Here is an 18,440-nt window from a genome sequence, read left to right on the forward strand (position 1 = left end):
CAACGCTGGGCCGAGATGGGCGCCCAGACCTGGCCCGATGTTATCATTCCAGGTTTCAACCAAGTCCGGCGCGGTCCCGGTTGAGGAACGGGTCCCGAAGTTCGGCAGGCCGGCCACCGGGCTTGGGCCAAGCTCGGCCCATTAGTTTTTTCGTACGTGGGGTAATAAGCTCTATTCATTGACACCAATTGAAATTCGATGTTTCATACAGATTCGAAAAAATTGACATTTTTCCAAAAATCAATTTTTCAACGATCACGCAAAAAATTGTCATCAAAATGGAATTAGTCATGGTTAAAAAAATTGACAATAATACCCACTTGATTCTATCAGAATATGATGGGGATCGCCCTATTCGTTGTTGTGTTACAGCACATTGTTTATGTGATTTGAAAAAGAAGATGGATTAGAAAAATAGGTTAGACAAAATCTGCGGTTTTTTCAATAGAATCGGCGAAGAAATATATACTTGTCAATAGGCTTCCAGTCAATTGGCTTGCAAATGCACTATATTTTTCTATGAAACTTTTCCTAATGTGACAGAACTAGAGATCAACTCAAAACTTTGATTCTCTGCAAATTATTTCTCAAAAATATATCAGACGTTACTCGATTTTGAGTGAATTATTGGACGAGGGTTAAGACTGAACATCAAATCTGTAATGAAAAAAATCTCGTGATGAAACTGTGTCGCTTCCCTACATTGATAAAAACAAACTTTTTTGAGAAGTACATCTGTACTTATATCAAGAAATTCGTGGCTTGAAAATTTTCAAGAGCAAAATATCTTGCACCAAGAAAAAAAAACTTTCGTCAAAAAATTTTGCACTAGTCCTAAAGACGAGGACAATTTCTTGATAACAAGAAAGCGATTTCTCATACCAAGTAAAATTGAATTTATTCATTCAATAGTTTTTTAGCCTCAATTCTAAAATATTTTAATGCAAAAACCATTTGAATTGATTTGAGAACTCGTTTTCTTGATATGAACCAAGTGCCCTCAGATAAAATTTCTTGGCGTAAGATTTTTTTTCTTAGTATGAGATATTGTGCGCTTGGTAATTTTCGAGCCATTGACGTACTTCCTAAAAAAAACTCTTGCCTTCTCACAATCAGTGTACCAAAAGAACGAGATTTTTTCAGACTCGCAATATTGTCACGTGTAATTGAAATAATATAAACACAACACTAGAATGCTTTACGTATCTAATCCAATCTAACTAAATCTTTATTCTATGTGTGCTAAAGAAAGACAAAATTTTGCCATGTGTAATTGAAATATGAATTGGCACATTTGCCCGAAATTGTTACCGTTTCTAAGCAATTCAGATTCAGGGAATTGTACGTCATCCCCTCCCCTTTTTCTCCTCTTCTCATCCTCATTTTCGGTATTATAATCCAATAATCTCATGCTGGTAATGTTCATGCTCTTCGCATTGAGAACAATTTGATCTAAACTAGCTGAACCAGTGTAATGAAACTGCACAATGACGTGACCCACCACCGAGACACCATTGTCAGTGGGAGTTGGTAGCAAATCGATCTGATATCGTAGGGGGAATATTTCGGATGAGAGGGAATATTTATCAGCATCTGCTGGCTCCGAGCCTTTGTCTTCAGCTATCAATGCCGTTGCATCGAATATCTTCAAAAATAAATACCAAAAACTATGATTAAACATTAAATGACAAATGTTTAAAATATTAGTAATCTAAAAATAATAATAATTTCAAAAGAATCAACTTTTTGATTAAATTAAAAAACAGACAATTCCAAATAAAAGAATGAAAGCAAAAAATAGGGGAAATATTCTCATTTATTCCAGAAAAAAGAATAAAAATTATTTCATTTATAGACTAAATTACGAGAGACACACATGAAAAAATTTTACAAAGAAAGCGAGCGCATTTGTCATAGAATTCTATTGGATTCGATTGGATAAGATTTGATTTTAATCTAATATTCTCAATTTTCAGCACAGTTTTGTTTTATTAAAAACCGAAAACCCGAGAATATTTGGGCCGAGGAATTTCTACAGAAAATACTTCAATAAAATTTGTCAACGAATGCGCTAGTTTTTTGTGCTTTTTCTTACGTAAATCTTTTATTTAAAAATAACAATGACTTTCCTTCGAAAAAATTCTTCGTGACACATTACTCTGAACCCATTAGTTTCCAAGGTATTCTCCAAACAATCCATATAAAAACGCCACTAGAATAATTTTCTTATCTAAACTAATTTAACTAAATCTGTGTTGTATATGTGCTAAAGGAAGACTCACCTTTTTCTTTGGGATAGCACCGGCATAAGCACCAATAAACCCGACAGCCACGAGCGATAGAAAAATCACAGTGATGAAGATAGCTATTTTCTTATGTGACAAGAAGTAACCACCTCCCCTTTGATACTCAATACCATTCAATCCCGGCTCACTTGTCATAAACTCTTGTCTACTCGATGCGAATTGTGCCATATTGGCAGCTGAAACCGAAATGAATGCGAAAAACCCAATAATTCATATCAAAATAATCAATCCAAATGATCATTAATTACTCTCTCTCTGTTTATTTATTCGATAATGAAGGAAATAACATGAGATTGTTTCTTATTTAGGCATAAAACATCTGTGAGTATCCACTGATTCATTTAACAGTTTTTTATGCTTTTATTTATTGTTAAAGAGTGATGAGAAATTCCAGGAACAAGCGATTATTTCACGAAGTTGGTCGATAACGAGACTGAGCACGAGTGTGTGCCATAACTCCAGTTACCTGCACAGTGGCCTCAGACTCGGGTAATCACGTTCTTTTTTACCTCCACTCAAACAATTCGAATATTCAATTTGTTTGTGAATTTATAACGCGATTGCAGTGTTCAATGCTGGAGGTGGATGAGCGTGACCAGGGAACCGTGAGAATTCACATTGTTCTTCAGCTACACAGGAGGTTCGATAATACACCGGTGAAGCCGGCTCGGCGTCTCTAATAACACATGCTGTTAGTCGGTAATGAGTTTTGACGATTTCAAGATCAATCAACAGATTCATTATCTTATGTCTGGGATATCTGTGGATAGAGTGGGTTTTGCTGAAAATGTGAAAGGACATTTTCCGTGATGAATTCCATTGCCTATGAGAAATGTCTGATGATAAATCCAGGAACCGTTTTAGTTTTGGAGATTTTTGTCAGATAATTCGGGAATTTTTAATGGATTTAGTTTTTTTTATTACTATTATATGGACATCAGTGGACCTAAAGGGTTTAAGAGAGCATATCGAAGCTCAGTAAAAACACATTATTTGAGAATTCTTATTTATGTTTTTTTTATAGCACTTTACAAGTGCGGAAGAGCGTTCAGGTAAGACTATAGTCTATTGCACTTTTCAGAAATTTTTCAATTTATTGTAGAACGTTTTTCCAATCAAAATAACCAGGGGGCCGAGCCTTTCTGTCAGAAGGCATGTGAACGTTACTTCCACGGAGAGAAATGTTCAGTAAAAATTACAGAACTCAGTTCCCTCACCGATTACGGAATCGACTCAGAAAATTTGAGTGACGGTATCGTAATTTTTCACAGGAGATTCAGGTAAAAATTACGGAACGCTCTGGAAAAATTCTGTGATTTTAGGTAAAAATTACGTGACAGTTCCGTAAAATTTCCTACAACCACATTTCGCTCCGGAATTACAGAAAAGATATGTAATTTTTATTGAATATTTCTCTCAGTGTGATGCCATATTTGTCCTTTTCATTTTTTATTTTTACTAATTGCATTGGTAGTAAGCTTTCGAATGGACCCGTAGAAATTTTATTGTTTAATAGAAAAAAAATTATTCTTTTTTTAAAAGATCTGATCCTAGAAACGTTTCACCTTCTAAAATTGAGAATTAAATTTCTATTTTATCTAGTGAGGCAGGCATATCTACAACGACCCCTTTTTAAGAAATGTTTCCATGTGAAAATCAATGATAGAACAACGATATATCATTTTATGAGAAAAACATTTTTTACATCAAGAAAAATCGAAAAACGCCAGTATCTCGAAAACTTTGTAGGAACGGATATATACACTGAGAGAAAAACCATAAAGTTCTCAAAGAACTCGTACTTGTGCCAAGAATAGTATATTTCAGGGCGAGTGCCATGGGGTTTTTTACTCGCGTGGAGTTGGCGTCCGAGTCAAAGGCGAGGACTGGCCAATTACGCGAGTAAAAAAACCCCATGGCACTAGGCGTAAACGATATTTTTCCGTAGTGATTTTCAGTTTTACAAGTTTGGGGAAGGGTCAATACCAATCCCCGGACAAGGAAAAGTGAAGATTTTAATTTATCAAAAAAGAGTTTTTTTGTACCAAACATGCAGAGAGTGCGGCGAGATGAAAAATTTTTGTCCCAAAAATGGATTTAGTAGTTGAAAAAAAAATTGCATTCTCTGTACACCCAAGAAACGTCATTTCTAGCACTACTCCTTCGTTATTCGATACTCCCATACTTATTTTGCTCCCGAAAAATTTGTGTTTTATGCGAAATAAGAGATTTTGTTTCGGCTATCTAATAATCACAGACAACAAATAAACCCTCAAATGAAACAATAATAATGCTATGATAGCAATCTTGTAACTTAGGGATAAAATATTTGTTGATAAATTTTCCTCTACATTAGATATTTTCATCCTGAAAAGGTCCCGTCTGGTGTGACCGTTTAAGCGAAAAATTTCGTTGCTGTCGGAAGCAAAGCAATTATTCATGTTTGAGACTTTTAAATTCGAACCAAACGAATTCTTTTTTGGCAATTTTCAACTAGAGATTTTGTTGGCCCAAACAAGACTTGTTTGAGAAGAGTATATTTGAAAATAACTAGATAGCAGACATCCAGATGAATATTCTTAAGAAAAAAATTGAAATCGGATGAATAGTTTTTGAAATATTAAACAATGTCGTTTTACACAAAAAATTGAGTATCTTCTCATTCGATTTCGCCCATTTGACATTTCAGCGTGTAATACAGTGAGAGCAAGAATCCTACCAAATTTCAACTTGCTATCTCAATTTTTTGAAGCGTATCGTGTTCACATCAATTTTATCACAAAAATGAAAAAATGTCAATTATAGGGTCACTCGCAATAGTTAGCTAAGCGTTTTATGGTCTGATTTGATAGATATTATCATAAGGAATATTTTGACGAATAGAATTCATCAAAAAATTAGAATTAGAACTGTCTGTTTTGCCCCTGTTCCAAAGCCAGAAACACGAAACACTACGTTTTACCTTGAAGTATTGGGCGAAATGTGTTGGATCAAAAAAAATTCTCACTTTTTCAGGTATCCCGTACTATATCAAGAGTATCCCGAAGGCTATTTTCATTAACCCGAGACCTTCGAGTGGACTAGACTTTTCTATGAAATTTTTTTATACATCAGTTTCAAAAATCATCCGAGGATCTTCGTGGAGAATCAAGTTTTCAAAAAAAGTATCTTCCGAAGTTTTCTTCTACACTGAGAAAAAAATTTATTTGTGAGAAATAAATTTTCTCAGCACAAGTAAATATTCAACTGTCCCATACAAAACCTTCATTTGATTACTTGTGTCAAGAAAATTTTCTCTGTTTTTCTTGGGAGAAGTAAATTTTTCTCTCAGTGTAAACCCACTAATTTATCAGATATTTCTCAATTAGTTTTCAAAATAGTTTCTTCACAATTTAGACCTTACCAGAACTCGAATGAGAAAAAAATTAACATTTTTCATGTGTTGTACAAGCGTTTTAGTTTATGATACGGCTCAAACGATAAAGCACGTCCTCATTCTCTCGTAGATTATTGCATAAGAAGGAAAACCCGGAATTTTCAAACAAAGGCTAAACCTAATATAAATGAAAGAAAAATTCGTACAATCTTTAAAAGTTTCATAGTACTCCAATTCAGGCAATGATGGCATCATGATCACCAAATTTCTTATTCCCTATAGGCATATTTACCCACATTAAATGATATCTCGAAAAAACTCACAAATTTCAATTATTTTTTTAATCCACTGACTCTATCGTCCTATCGATACCAATATCGCCATATAAAACTGGGTTACTCGACACCGGGCGGTAGTTTATAACCCGGGGAATTGCAATTGCCATGCATAATCGCCGGCACACCTACGTTCCCGATAACACACATTTTTCTCCCTCAATATTAACACTATTTTTCGCACTTTTTTGTGCCTCGTTAAGTACTTATTAATTGCATGTAAGACTCCCTCAATTTCGTGAACGATGCAACGATGCTAATTGACGATGATTTCAGCAATCTGTTGTTGCCTTGAAGATAATTTGATTTTTTCTATTTTTAAAGAATGAAGAGAATGATGATGCATTTTAAAATAATAAACAGGAATCTTTTTCTTCATGAGTGCAGGAAGAAATATAAAGGATTAAGAACTTACAATTTCGTCGGGCCCATGGCTCCCAAGTGCTCACCGAGCCTCGCCTCATGTGTAATTTTAATCTCGTGGGAAGGCTCTAGGAATAATTTTAATCAGATTAAAATTCACTCTCAACAATTTCTCCACTCTGCACCGTGCAAAATGTACATGTATTATTCCACTGTGGAGACGAGCCCACAACCACAAGGAATCACCTACGCAATTGTCTGACAGGTAGAGCGCAATTAGCCAGTATTTCCACCTGCGGTCAGTAGGCTTGATGCTGGTTCATTCGACGTGCAGTGTTATGACCTCCCCCTCCCAACGTACATCATGCCAATGCAACGACGATTCTTGGGTTTTACGTCAGACTTAGGTGTTATGTGTTAACTGTACCCGGGAGATAAAAATTTGAATCGATGGAGGTGTGCTGAGGAGGATGGAACAGTAGATGATTCATTGGAAGAGGTTTTACTTCCGAATGGAAGCTAATCGTCAAATTCCCGTTTTGGATTTTTTGTGTTACTAGCCGCATTGTTTCCTGAAAAAAAGTCACTTTGAGGAGATGAAAAAGATATCCAATACAAATGAGGGAAAGGGCTGAATTTTTCCATTTATTCGTGATTTTTAGGAACTTCAGAAATTTTAGGTATATATATATTTTTGTTTAGTTATACAAAAAACATGTTCACGTATGTCTACTTTAAATTCCTCCCAGCAAGTCCTCACAGCAACGATTAGTAATTTTTCTCAACTCAGGAGTTTTTATTTAAAATGTGTTTTAAACAAAATACATATTCCAGAAGTTTCAATTTTACCGTGCTCTCCGGACTACCACACTACCCCTCACTCCTCTCCAGGCTGACTCAAGCGGGAAATCACTCGCAGGAGGCCCTATAAAGGGAGTCATAAAATTTCTACGCCCGATCCACAAGGGCCTATTCAAGCTATTGTAACTGAGATAATTGGGTCCGGGAGCTACGACGATCACTCGATGAGTACTCTTTGCCCTCCTCTGTACTAGCGCCACCTAACGTGTTAATGCCTTTTCATTATGCCCTTTTTCCTGTTAGATTCGATTTTCCTTTCTTTAGATTTCCTTAAATCGGATTCAATGTCCCTCTGATGAGTGCTACTACTATATTTTACATGAAATTTCGAAAAATCTCTAACAATGCTGTGTGTACACAATGTTTTTCTCATTTCATAATTGTTCATAATCTCCTAACATTTACTTTTTTTCTCATTAACCCCTCCACGTACGGGCTCGGTATGTCACACCGACCCATGCCAAAACGCACGGCTCTTTTCAAAATTGAATATTTCCGAAACTATGGCAGATAATACAATCGGACTAATACCATTGGGAAGGTGAATACTGTAGCTCCAATTATATATTTTATTTATACTTTTTCATTCATCAGAAAATATGGGATGCGAAGAGTATTGAGCTTGTGGTAGAATTGGTATCAGAAAGGCCCCGTACGTGCGTTAAAGAGCAATTTTCCTTGTTTAAGAACTTGAGGAGATCGACGATCATAATTGGTGTTATTAGAATGGAAGGACAATGTTATTTTCATTCGAGTAAAAATTTTTTTACTTCAGAGTCAATTTTTTGTTTTTGGGATACAAATAAAAATGACACAACAGATTGTATTATTCATTGAATCTTCAACAAGACAATTCACTTTCTCTTATTACATTTTGATCAATATTGTAGTATCAATGTTATCGTTCATAATTTAGAACGACTTTTTGTGATGAATAAATACATTTCCATGTATGATGACCTTCTACGAGTACTTTCATCCCGCGTAAAAGCATCTATTTATTGTCACAGAAAATTATGACCAGTTGTAATACCCCAAGACCTTCAAAATTATCGGATATTTCTTGATAGTTTTGTTGCATACCAACAAGAGGGATAAGTTGTGCATTTTAGGCCCTTTTTCTTCTACGGCCCATAGGAGCAGAGAAAAATGCGAAAAACATCAAAATCGATTACTTTTTCTTGAAAAATATCTTCCTCTAAACATTTCTATCTAAAAAAACAGCGAAAAACAAATATAATTTTCAACACACTAGATTTTTTCTTATGAATTTTTTTCTCATATATGCAATTATATCCACTCGCAATGCAAATGATGGATAAACCTCCCGTCAACATCCGTTAAAGCCTACAATAATTTATAATTCTAGAAAATCACAGGTAAACCAACAGTTTCCGTTCAACTCCCCTCCCTCAATCTAATAAGACAGAATCAGAACATCAACAGTGATTCAACTCGTCCTCTTTACCCATTCAAAAAGGTTCCCCCTTCCCTAGGCATATTTTTTTTTCCTCTACATCAGTGACACCGAATTGAGCCATTGACGTAGGCAAAGTTTCCAATTGGATAATCATCACGAGTTCGTACCACAAACGTGAGGCCATTACTAGCGTTATGATAAAGTGGTTAAGGGCCAATCCGTGCCTGGGCTTCACGAGCCACGACCGGTCACGAGGTGCCACCTTTATTTTGCTCAAATCATTTTTTTTTAATTGAATGGATCCCAAGGAAGGGTGGAGAGACATACATTGACCAGTTGACCGAGAGCTACGTGCTATCACGGTTATCATTTTATAACACTAGTTATTATTCTAAAATCACCTGAATTTAGCAGAGAATAATTTAAATTTGGTTGATGATCATTCGTGATTGAGTTTGATTGATTCTTGGATTTTTAATTTGGATTAAATTAGTGAGGCGAAAGTGATTGCAAAATGAGGCTGGTAGCCTCTCTGATCCTATGTGCTGCACTTACTGTCTCTGATGTCTACCCGGAAGTAAGATTTTTTCTGAAAATATGAGAATTTGATGGTAGAACTTGATCATTAAGCAGTGAAGTGGTGAAAAGAGAAATATTTTTCAATTTTAGGATCACACTGTTTGAAAAAAAAAATGAAATTTCATGGACTACTAATTATCGGGACAGTGACACTGAATGCGATTTAGGGTAAAAAAAATGAAATTGGAAGTTTCACTGAAAATTTAATAAAATTCCAGAATTTTAAGCAGCAGAAAGACAAGAATTCCTTAATTTAATTGGATTTACAATCTAATATGAATATTCAGTGCCAAATTATATTGAATTTTCAGTGAAATCTCAGATTTCAATATTTTTTTCTCCCTAAATCGGATTCAGTGTCACTGTCCTGAAAATTCAAGAATATATTTACCAGAATTTTCTGGTTTTCTATTTATTTCCAGGGGAAATTGGAACTGAGATTTACAGTTCTCTTTGATTTTTCCACAAAATTCTGAATTTTCAATGATGAAATTCCTTGAAATTTCAGTTGTAATTAAATTCGATAATAATTTCCGAAAAGTGTGCCGGAAATTTCGGACAAAGATTTTTAACCGTGCGCCTATTTAGAGAGTTGTTTTAGGAGAGAATGCCGCAAGAATTTCTTTGTAGGGGGAACAATTTCTGACGAAGAAGGTTTTTTGTTGCATTTCCTTAAGATGCTGGTGTAAATGATCATCGAATCACTCAAGGGGATCCATTTATTTCCATTACGCTGTTCGTAAAACGTTGTTTTCCAGACACTTGGTATCCATCAAACGGCGTTTACGGACGTTGGGAAGAAAAATTATGTTTGTCGTTCGGCCGAAAACTACTTTTCAAAAAGTTTTCGGTCTTGAAAAATAGCTATTTTCGGCACAAAAACATTTCTGACGAGTGTGAGGGTTGCAGACCGAGGCGAAACCGAGGAATGCAATCATACGAGTTAGAAATAGTGTATTTCGCGTCGAGTGCCACTGGAGTTTTCGATGAGTACGAGGTTGGCACGCCGAGCTGAAGGCGAGGGGTGCCAATCACACTCGTCGAAAACCCCTGTGGCACTAGGCGCGAACGATATTTTTCTGTAGTGACTTTCACTTTTGCCAGTTCGGGGGAGGGTTAATGCCAATCTCCGGACTGGGAAAAGTGAGGGTCAGTACAGAAAAGTTGTTTTCGGCAGAGTGACGAACATAATTTTTCTTCACAGTGTCCGTAAGCGACGTTTTACGGACAGTGGGATGAAAATAGCTATTCTGATACAGGTGTCACCACTCTGGTAGGAGATGAGGAATGAGCAAAGATTGGCCGAGGTGTAGCCCATTATTGGCCAGTACCGAGCTATCGTAAAATGTAGAGACAAATCGTAAAATATAAAGATAGTATATTATGTTATCAGAGGAAGTATTATCTGACGAATGTGACTTTATGATCCGAGCCGAAGACGAGAACTATAATGACATGAATGAAATAATAATACTTTTATGGCCGTGTCACATACAATATTTTACGTCATTGGGCCCGAAAGGCCCACAAGGCTCACTGTGCTGTGTTAGATAACGATTTCTCAGGCTTAGTGACATAAAAATTTGAAAAAGGAATAGCAATATTTCAGGACGAGTGCCATGGGGTTTGTTACTCGCGTGGTTGGCCAGTCCTTACCTTCAGCTCGGACGCGAACTCCACGCGAGTAAAAAACCCCCATGGCACTAGTCGTAAACGATATTTTTCCGCAGTGATTTTCACTTTTACGACTTTACGAAAAAATATTTAACGACTAGCTGTGCCCCAAATGTTGCTCTTGCTTTTCCTTCCACAAAAATTTGCGTAGTGTTCCAAAAAGTTTTATGGATTTCAAGAAGAAAAATAATTTTCTTTTTTTCTAGAAAATCAGAGAATTTTCTGCAAAAAACCCGATACATTTCTCGATTTTTCCAACAAAACAGTGAATTTTCTGAAATTATTCAAAAGTTATACCCTTGTATACAACTTAGTGCAGTAATTTATAGTCTATTTTCGAATACCGATCATAAACTAAGCAACAGTCAAAGTCCCATTAAAATCCATCCAGACGTTTTTACGTGCGTCGCGAACAAAAGAACAGATTTATTATATGTAAAATTAATGATCTTCAAAAATAGTTAAGAGACCCTACATAAATGATCTAGATGGAAAGAAGAATATAATAAATGATCAATTGCAGGGATGTTCGCATTGTTGGTTACAGAATAGAAGTAGATCGAAGAGGAGTATCGATTTCAACGATGTCCTCAAACTCCCGGCGTACAGAATGCCGAGAGATTTGAAGCCCATTAGTTACCAGTTGGAGATCCATCCGTCAACGAAAAATGGAACATTCAGGGGACGAGTTTCTATCCTCGGGGTTTGGCCGACTGAAGGGTCGCGGATCAAGCTTGATGCACACGAAGATCTCAATATTACTGATGTCACCGTCAAGTGTTTGAATGTCAATACCACGTGAGCAATATTCTAAATGATTTAGGACTGTTAACGCCCCTAGGGTGGTAATTGGAGGCAATTTTGATGAACTCATTTTTGCTATTCCTTTTATTTTCTTGGATCAGTTCAGTGCCGACGTGGCAGCGCGGAACTTTGGAAAATTCATGTTCAAAAATTTGTATAAGATTATAAAAATGTATTAACTTCTCACGTTATAAATAGAATTTCAATAAATCCCTTAGATCAACCGCTAATTTTGCTATTAATTTTTTTCATACGTGAAGTAATGGCATACACATACGAAAAATTTCTCAGCAATATTTTATAGATTTATATTTTTTATAGAACTTATTCCATTCAGACATTTTCTGTAGAAATTCTTCGGCACAAATTTTCCAAACTTTCTTCACTTCATTTGGTTCCTTCTCTCATTGAAAAATTCAAGCGAAAAAAAATTTCATAAATTCCAGTCAAGGGATTTCCATGGATGGGGTAAATTGGACAATTCAGACATTTTTTTTAATATTCCCAATTCAGGAATAAATTGAATAACTGAGCTCTATCTGGGCTGATTATAAAGAGAAAGAAGTATACTCCCCAAGGAAAATAAAATTATTCAATTTCATCAGCAATTGAATAAGAATGAATTTTCACCACATTATTCAAATTTAAAACCATAAAAGATTTTATTAGTCAACATATTACACGAATGCCGACGGAAATTCATCTAATTCTTGAATAATGCATCGGAAAAATTGATTCTAGAGTGAAAATGTTTGTAGAGATACGTGGGAGCCAGCAGACATTGCTCGAAGGCAGCACAACTGCCAGAAATCTGAATACAACATCGACCTGGAGCAGTGGTTCGTACCAGGTCGTAAATGCCAGTTGAACATCACCTACACTGGGAACGTTACTTCTAGCGAGAGTGCCGGGATTTTTATGAACTCATACCTAGACACTCAAGCCCAGGAGCAGTAAGTTTTTTGAAGAATAAATCTGACAACTTTAGAGTAGGATAGAGTAGACATCCATTGTTCCCGAGTAGATTAGTTCAGGGGTCAGTTACTAATAATTTGAGATACACAATGGTTCAAACGACGTACAATTGTCAGCACGTTCATCGCAACGCATCTGAGGCTCAATAATGCGAGGCGGCTGTTCCCTTGCATCGATGAACCGGAGTACAAAGCTATGTTTGAGCTGAGTATCATCAGGCCGGTGAAGATGATTTCTAGGTCTAATACACCGCTTAATTATACTGTTGAAGTGTAAGTATTGCAAATATTAAATTAACTCTAGTCTGATCAGTGTACGCGACCGTGCGACACTGATTTTTTCGGCCTGTTGCGATGAATCACACCAAGGCCGAATGACGAACAATATTTTTTTCTGTACTGCTTCTCACGATTTCTCGTCTGGGAATTGGTATTACATACTTCCCAAACTCGAAAACTTGAAAATCACTACAGAAAAATATTGTTCCTGGGCTGTTGCGATGGGGTTTTTTACTCGTGTGGTAGGCCAGTCCTCGTTTACGCTCGCCTCCGAGCCGTAGGCGAGGACTGGCCAACCACACGAGTAAAAAACCCCATCCCAACAGGCCAGGAACAATATTTTTCTGTAGTGATTTTCAAGTTTTCGAGTTTGGGAAGTATGTAATACCAATTCCCAGACGAGAAATCGTGAGAAGCAGTACAGAAAAAAATATTGTTCGTCATACGGCCAAAAAAAACTTTTCTGACGAATATGATGGCAGCCCTCGCCTTCGGCTCGTGCTGCAAACCTCATATTCGCCAGAAAAGTTTTTTTCGGCCTAATGACGAAATATACTATTATGTCATTAGGCCCGAAAACAGCGACCTAACCAAGCGAAGCGAGGTTGCGTCATAAAATATCGTATGTCACACGGCGATAAAAGCATTATCTGACGAATGTGGCATCATAATCCGAGCCGAAGGCGAGTTTTATCGCCTGATGACATAATATACTATTTTTCTAATCTACCATATTCTCTACAAAAAAATCCCATAACATATTTCGCTGAACTCATCAATTCCGCAGACGGCAGCAATATATCAATTCGATCAAATGTATTGCAACTATCTTCAAATGGTATGATGATGTTTAAAATATAGAAACGATGATAAGATGATTTTTTTCAAGTCCCAATGATCCAACTCTGATGAAAGATGTCTTCGAAAAAACCCCAGAAATGTCGACGTACCAACTCGCCTTTATGATATCCGACTTTGAGAGCATATCTCCAACTAGATCAGTGAATCCTTCGGAGACTCGTAAGCCCCTGGAGATTAAAGTCTGGGGGAGAAGGGAATACCTGAGTACCCTGTCAAAAGTGCCCAATAAAATTGTGACTATTGTCAACTATCTTCAGCATTACTTTAATATCTCCATTGGACTTTCGAAGCTGGATATTGTGGCAATGCCCATGTACACAGCCACAAAGCCTTCTGATAACTGGGGACTCATGTTCTTCAGGTGTGTTTATTTCGTTTTATCTGCATGATTGGTATTTTGTGAGAATGTTTTTCTTGGTGTTTCCACTTGGTTTAATACCTGATACATACAGCTATCGTACGACATGCAAGAATTTTATCCAAAACAAGTATCAAAAAGATTTAAGTGGTGAGTTTCTTCAACCAACAAATAACTCTGGAAACCCGGCACACTTCAAGAAGTATTAGTAGTTACTTTAATGATACAAGTGAAAAAAGTGCACTTTTTCCACGCTTCGCGCGCAAAAAACCGCCTTTTTCTCACCAGTATTACGGAATTTATGGCGTTGTCTCGAGAGAAAAAAAAGTCAAGATATTGATAATTTTTTGTAAATCCGTTCTTTTATGTATTAAGAAATCACGTGCCAAATCTCAGGTAGCCTAGGAGAAGGACAACAACGGAAATAATTTCTGAAGTTGCTATTTATGCATGCAGTTGAATGGGGCATCGATAATTTCAGCAGTGTTCCCATGTTGCCGACCGGTCGATAATGTAGGGAAAACGCTGAAATTATCGATGCCCCATTTAACCTCATGCATAAATTGCAACTTTATAAATTATTTCCGTTGTTGTCTTTCTCCTAGGCTATCTGAGATTTCGCACGTGACTTCTTAATACATAAAAGAACGTATTTATAAAAAATTATCAATATGTTGACTTTTTTTGTTTCTCTCAAGACAACGCCATAAATTCCTTAAGGAAGAGTGGGATTAAATAAAACAGCGGGGCAAAATGAAACAGCCGAAAAACAACTATTTGACGCAATTCAAGCAAAAAAAAAATTTTTTAGCAACTTTGTTTTAATCACTTTTGTTTATCAAGGTTCTTTATTATTAGAAGTACTGATGAGAATAATAATTTTCTATTCGGTAGGAAAGAACATGCGGTGCGAAAAATTCACGGATATTTGAAACCGCTATATAGTTTATCGACTACCTGCACAGATGAATCCCACTCCCCTGTTACAACTGGATCTTAACGTCCACTAGTCAGCTTGTCCCCGGACAAACTAATACCTCGTCATTGTTGAGTCTATGTTCTCTCCTCATATTGAGACGATAATATTAATAATTTTCACTAATCTTATCCGCAGTTCTCTTTTCAAGTTATTTGAAATACTCCATCTACAATTCAATTGATTAGATTAGGGCGATGACACTTTTCTTTTTTCATTTTTTCGATTGATTCAGCAATCAATCGTCGCCGGTCCACCTGTCTCCGCACACATTTTCCTTTTTCCCCCTCTGGGTCTCCCCCTGAGCCGTCGTCCAGAGTTTGAATTTTGCTATTTCATTTTCTTTTCAATAAATCCATTGCCAAAATCTTCTCCTGTCAAAACTTCTCAATAATTTTTCATTCTACTGAATGCAAAGTTATTATTCTCATCAGTACTCCGAATAAGAAAAAAAAAAGTTGATAAACAAAAGCTAATTAAAAAAATTGTAAACAACAATTTTTGTTTCACTTGAATCGTGTCATAATGTCGTTTTTCAATTAATTGAAACTTTCACGTAAGTTGGGGTCGAATATTTATGTTTCTAGTAAGAATTCAGCCTAATTTGTGAAATTTTCGGCTGCTTGCTCCTTACATATTTGGAATTCCATCGAATTTTCAGAATATTGTCGATTGTTAAAAACTTGAATAGGAAATCGAGAAAAATTTTAGGATAATTCATAGATAATCCAATTGTGATTCTACGCATCTTATATTGATTCCAGATGAATGTCATTATTGACATTTTTCGAATAAAATACCTTAATCGCCTTCAATATCAGTTTATCGAAAATGACCACTGAATTGACTATGAAATTTTCATTTTTCCCTAACAATGTTGTAGGGATAGAATAACAATGATGTAGGTATAGTACATTTCGTTATTACACGGAGAGAAAAATTCAATAAAAATTACCAGAAAAAAGAACGTAAAAATTACGTTTCGAAACGTAATCTGCGAGCGAAGTAAAATTCAATAAAAAGTGTCAGTTGGAACTGAAATTGTGCGAATCGCTACATAAATTCTACGATTGGTTCCGTACAAATGAACCACCCGTTTGATGGTAGGCGGAAAGAATGACCGAAAATGACCGGTCATTTTGTCGGTTCCTATACCCAACGCGTGTTACTACCCATCGGCGATTTTTTCCTTCGGCTATTTTTTCGTACATTCCCATCTGATGACTCACCGCCTTGGGGACAAGTCGTTCCGTAATTTTGCTCCAACGATTGAAAAATTTTACGGAACGGAACGTAGAAATAACTCACTAGATTCATAAAAGATGTTGAACGTTTAAGAATTTTTTATTTTGGAGGCATAATAAGTCGGCAAGTTTCTGTAAAATTTTACTTCGGGAAAAATTACATGACAATTTCGTACTTTGATCGGTGTCCGGTGGCTTGGCGCAGTGGGTAAGTTCGTTGCCTCACATGCGAAAGGTTCCGAGTTCAAATCCCGGCTGAACCTGAGAATTCACTGAACGTTTCAGATTTCGTCTCTTCCATTCTTATAAAAATTTCCGGAAAAGGATTCCCCATTGCGGATTACGTGAATTGTTCTGTAATTTTTACTGAATATTTCTCTCCGTGTAGGCCGAAAAAAAAATTTTATCATAACGCGTAGCGTCCGTAAAGCACTGTCTTACGACCGGAATGACAAAAATTTCTGTTTTCATCAATTCTTCGTTCTAATTGATTATAGGGAGGGCGAACTAAGCAGTCCCCTAGTATGGAATACAGCATATGAACTGATATACCAATGGATTGGCCAGAGAGTCACTCCCTTCCGTTGGAGTGATGCCCAAGTGAACAAGGCACTGAACTCATTTCTCGCTTCGAAAACAACAGTCGACGTAAGCGGTTTTCCAAAGTTTTGCAATAACTGCATTATCAAACAAGAGAACCAGAAGCAAAAAAAACCGCGAAACTGCGAATTTTATTCATGCTCGTTTTTCAATACTTTTTATTGTTCTCAGATCGATCCCAATGAAATGGAGGGCAAGTGGCCAATGACGTTACTCTACTCTCTTTATTACGAATTCGGTAAAACTTTTCCATTCTCAAGAGTGGCTGGAATAAGGCACGAGGCTGTTTCCGCTAAGAGTGAGCGAAAATTCAATAAACTTTAGTAATCACTTGCGGTTATGCACGTGTGAAGAATTGTTGAGTGCTTCATACCTTGTGATTCTTTTTCCTCGTTTATCTCTGTTATTATCGGTCTCAAGCAAACGTGAAGACTCAGTACTTCATAACTTATAATTTTCGTATTTTCGTCTTCAGTGAATTGCGTTGTTTCTTTCATTAAAAAAAAATGTCATCTTATTTTCCACAGCTGAACTCGTCTTCCGTATGTTTAACTATACGTTGGGAGAGGAAATGTTCAGGAAGGGAGTACAGAGGCTTATTCATGAATCATCCAAAAAGTAAACAATTTTTCTTCTGTTCTTGTTGACTTTAAGTAGAATACCTGTGATCAATTATAAAACATTCTTCGTAGCTGAGGACTTTTCTCGCAAAGAATGAACAGCAAAAACGAATGTCTGAATTTCAACCGCCTTTTGTAGACATTTTTCAGACACTAAAAAACTTCTGAATAAAATAAAAATTTGTCTAAATTGCAGACAAGCAGGTGCCTAAACATCTTAATTCATCTTTAAAATTCAAACAATTTCGCATTTTATTCAGACGTTTATTAGTGTCTGAAAAATGTCAAAAGGTGTGTGAAATTCAAACATTCGTTTTTGCTGTGTGGCTTCAAGTATTTTCTCCTGAATCCACTTACTACCGAGATTGATGGACAATTACGGAAAATTGCATGTTTTAATTTGAACAATTTCAAAAGGCCGTGACTATTCGCACCATTGCGTGAATCACTCCCGTACACTCCATACACTCCACGCATGCGTGAAGTTTATGTGTTTCACGCAGCCGAATTTTCATACTGCTGTGTATTTCACGCAGTTGTATTTTTATACACCTGTGTGTTTCACGCAGTTGCATTTTGATACGCCTGTGTGTTTCACGCAGTTGAAGTTTTATACACCTGTGTGTTTCAAGCAAGTTGCATTTTTATACGCCTGTGTGTTTCACGCAGTTGTATTTTTATACACCTGTGTGTTTCACGCAGTTGTATTTTTATACACATGTATGTTTCACGCAGTTGTATTTTTATACACCTGTGTTACACGCAGTTGCATTTTGATACGCCTGTGTTTCACGCAGTTGTATTTTTATA

The 18,440-nt window shown here is 36.4% G+C and overlaps 2 protein-coding genes across 7 annotated transcripts in view; one reads left to right on the forward strand and one right to left on the reverse strand.

The window, feature by feature from the left end:
• The window catches only part of LOC107045653 (aminopeptidase N), a 28,244-nt gene extending 21,525 nt beyond the window's left edge, over positions 1–6,719 (reverse strand). The window contains exons 1-4 of one of the 5 annotated variants that reach the window (XM_015267982.1): positions 6,631–6,719; positions 6,433–6,508; positions 2,283–2,482; positions 1,312–1,645 (exon numbers count right to left, since the gene is read on the reverse strand). In XM_015267982.1, the coding sequence (XP_015123468.1) occupies positions 1,312–1,645; positions 2,283–2,482; positions 6,433–6,481 (583 nt within the window). In that variant the 5' untranslated portion in view covers positions 6,482–6,508; positions 6,631–6,719. Of the gene's footprint in view, positions 1–1,311; positions 1,646–2,282; positions 2,483–2,554; positions 2,730–2,772; positions 2,792–6,432 lie in introns of those variants that run through there. The other 4 variants (XR_001461470.1, XM_015267981.1, XM_015267984.1 and 1 more) reach the window with 4 other exon arrangements.
• Positions 6,720–8,980: 2,261 nt separating this feature from the next.
• The window catches only part of LOC107045652 (aminopeptidase N), a 26,034-nt gene continuing 16,574 nt past the window's right edge, over positions 8,981–18,440 (forward strand). Inside the window, exons 1-8 of one of the 2 annotated variants that reach the window (XM_015267978.1) lie at positions 8,981–9,238; positions 11,438–11,712; positions 12,477–12,671; positions 12,810–12,965; positions 13,861–14,193; positions 16,908–17,058; positions 17,182–17,308; positions 17,538–17,628. In XM_015267978.1, coding sequence (XP_015123464.1) covers positions 9,176–9,238; positions 11,438–11,712; positions 12,477–12,671; positions 12,810–12,965; positions 13,861–14,193; positions 16,908–17,058; positions 17,182–17,308; positions 17,538–17,628 — 1,391 coding nt within the window. In that variant the 5' untranslated portion in view covers positions 8,981–9,175. The remainder of the gene's footprint in view (positions 9,239–11,437; positions 11,713–12,476; positions 12,672–12,809; positions 12,966–13,860; positions 14,194–16,907; positions 17,059–17,181; positions 17,309–17,537; positions 17,629–18,440) is intronic. The other variant, XM_015267979.1, reaches the window with a different exon arrangement.

This window comes from Diachasma alloeum, unplaced genomic scaffold, assembly GCF_001412515.2.
Source record: "Diachasma alloeum isolate Michigan unplaced genomic scaffold, Dall2.0 Dall_scaffold_01035, whole genome shotgun sequence".
Taxonomy (NCBI): Eukaryota; Metazoa; Arthropoda; class Insecta; order Hymenoptera; family Braconidae; genus Diachasma; species Diachasma alloeum.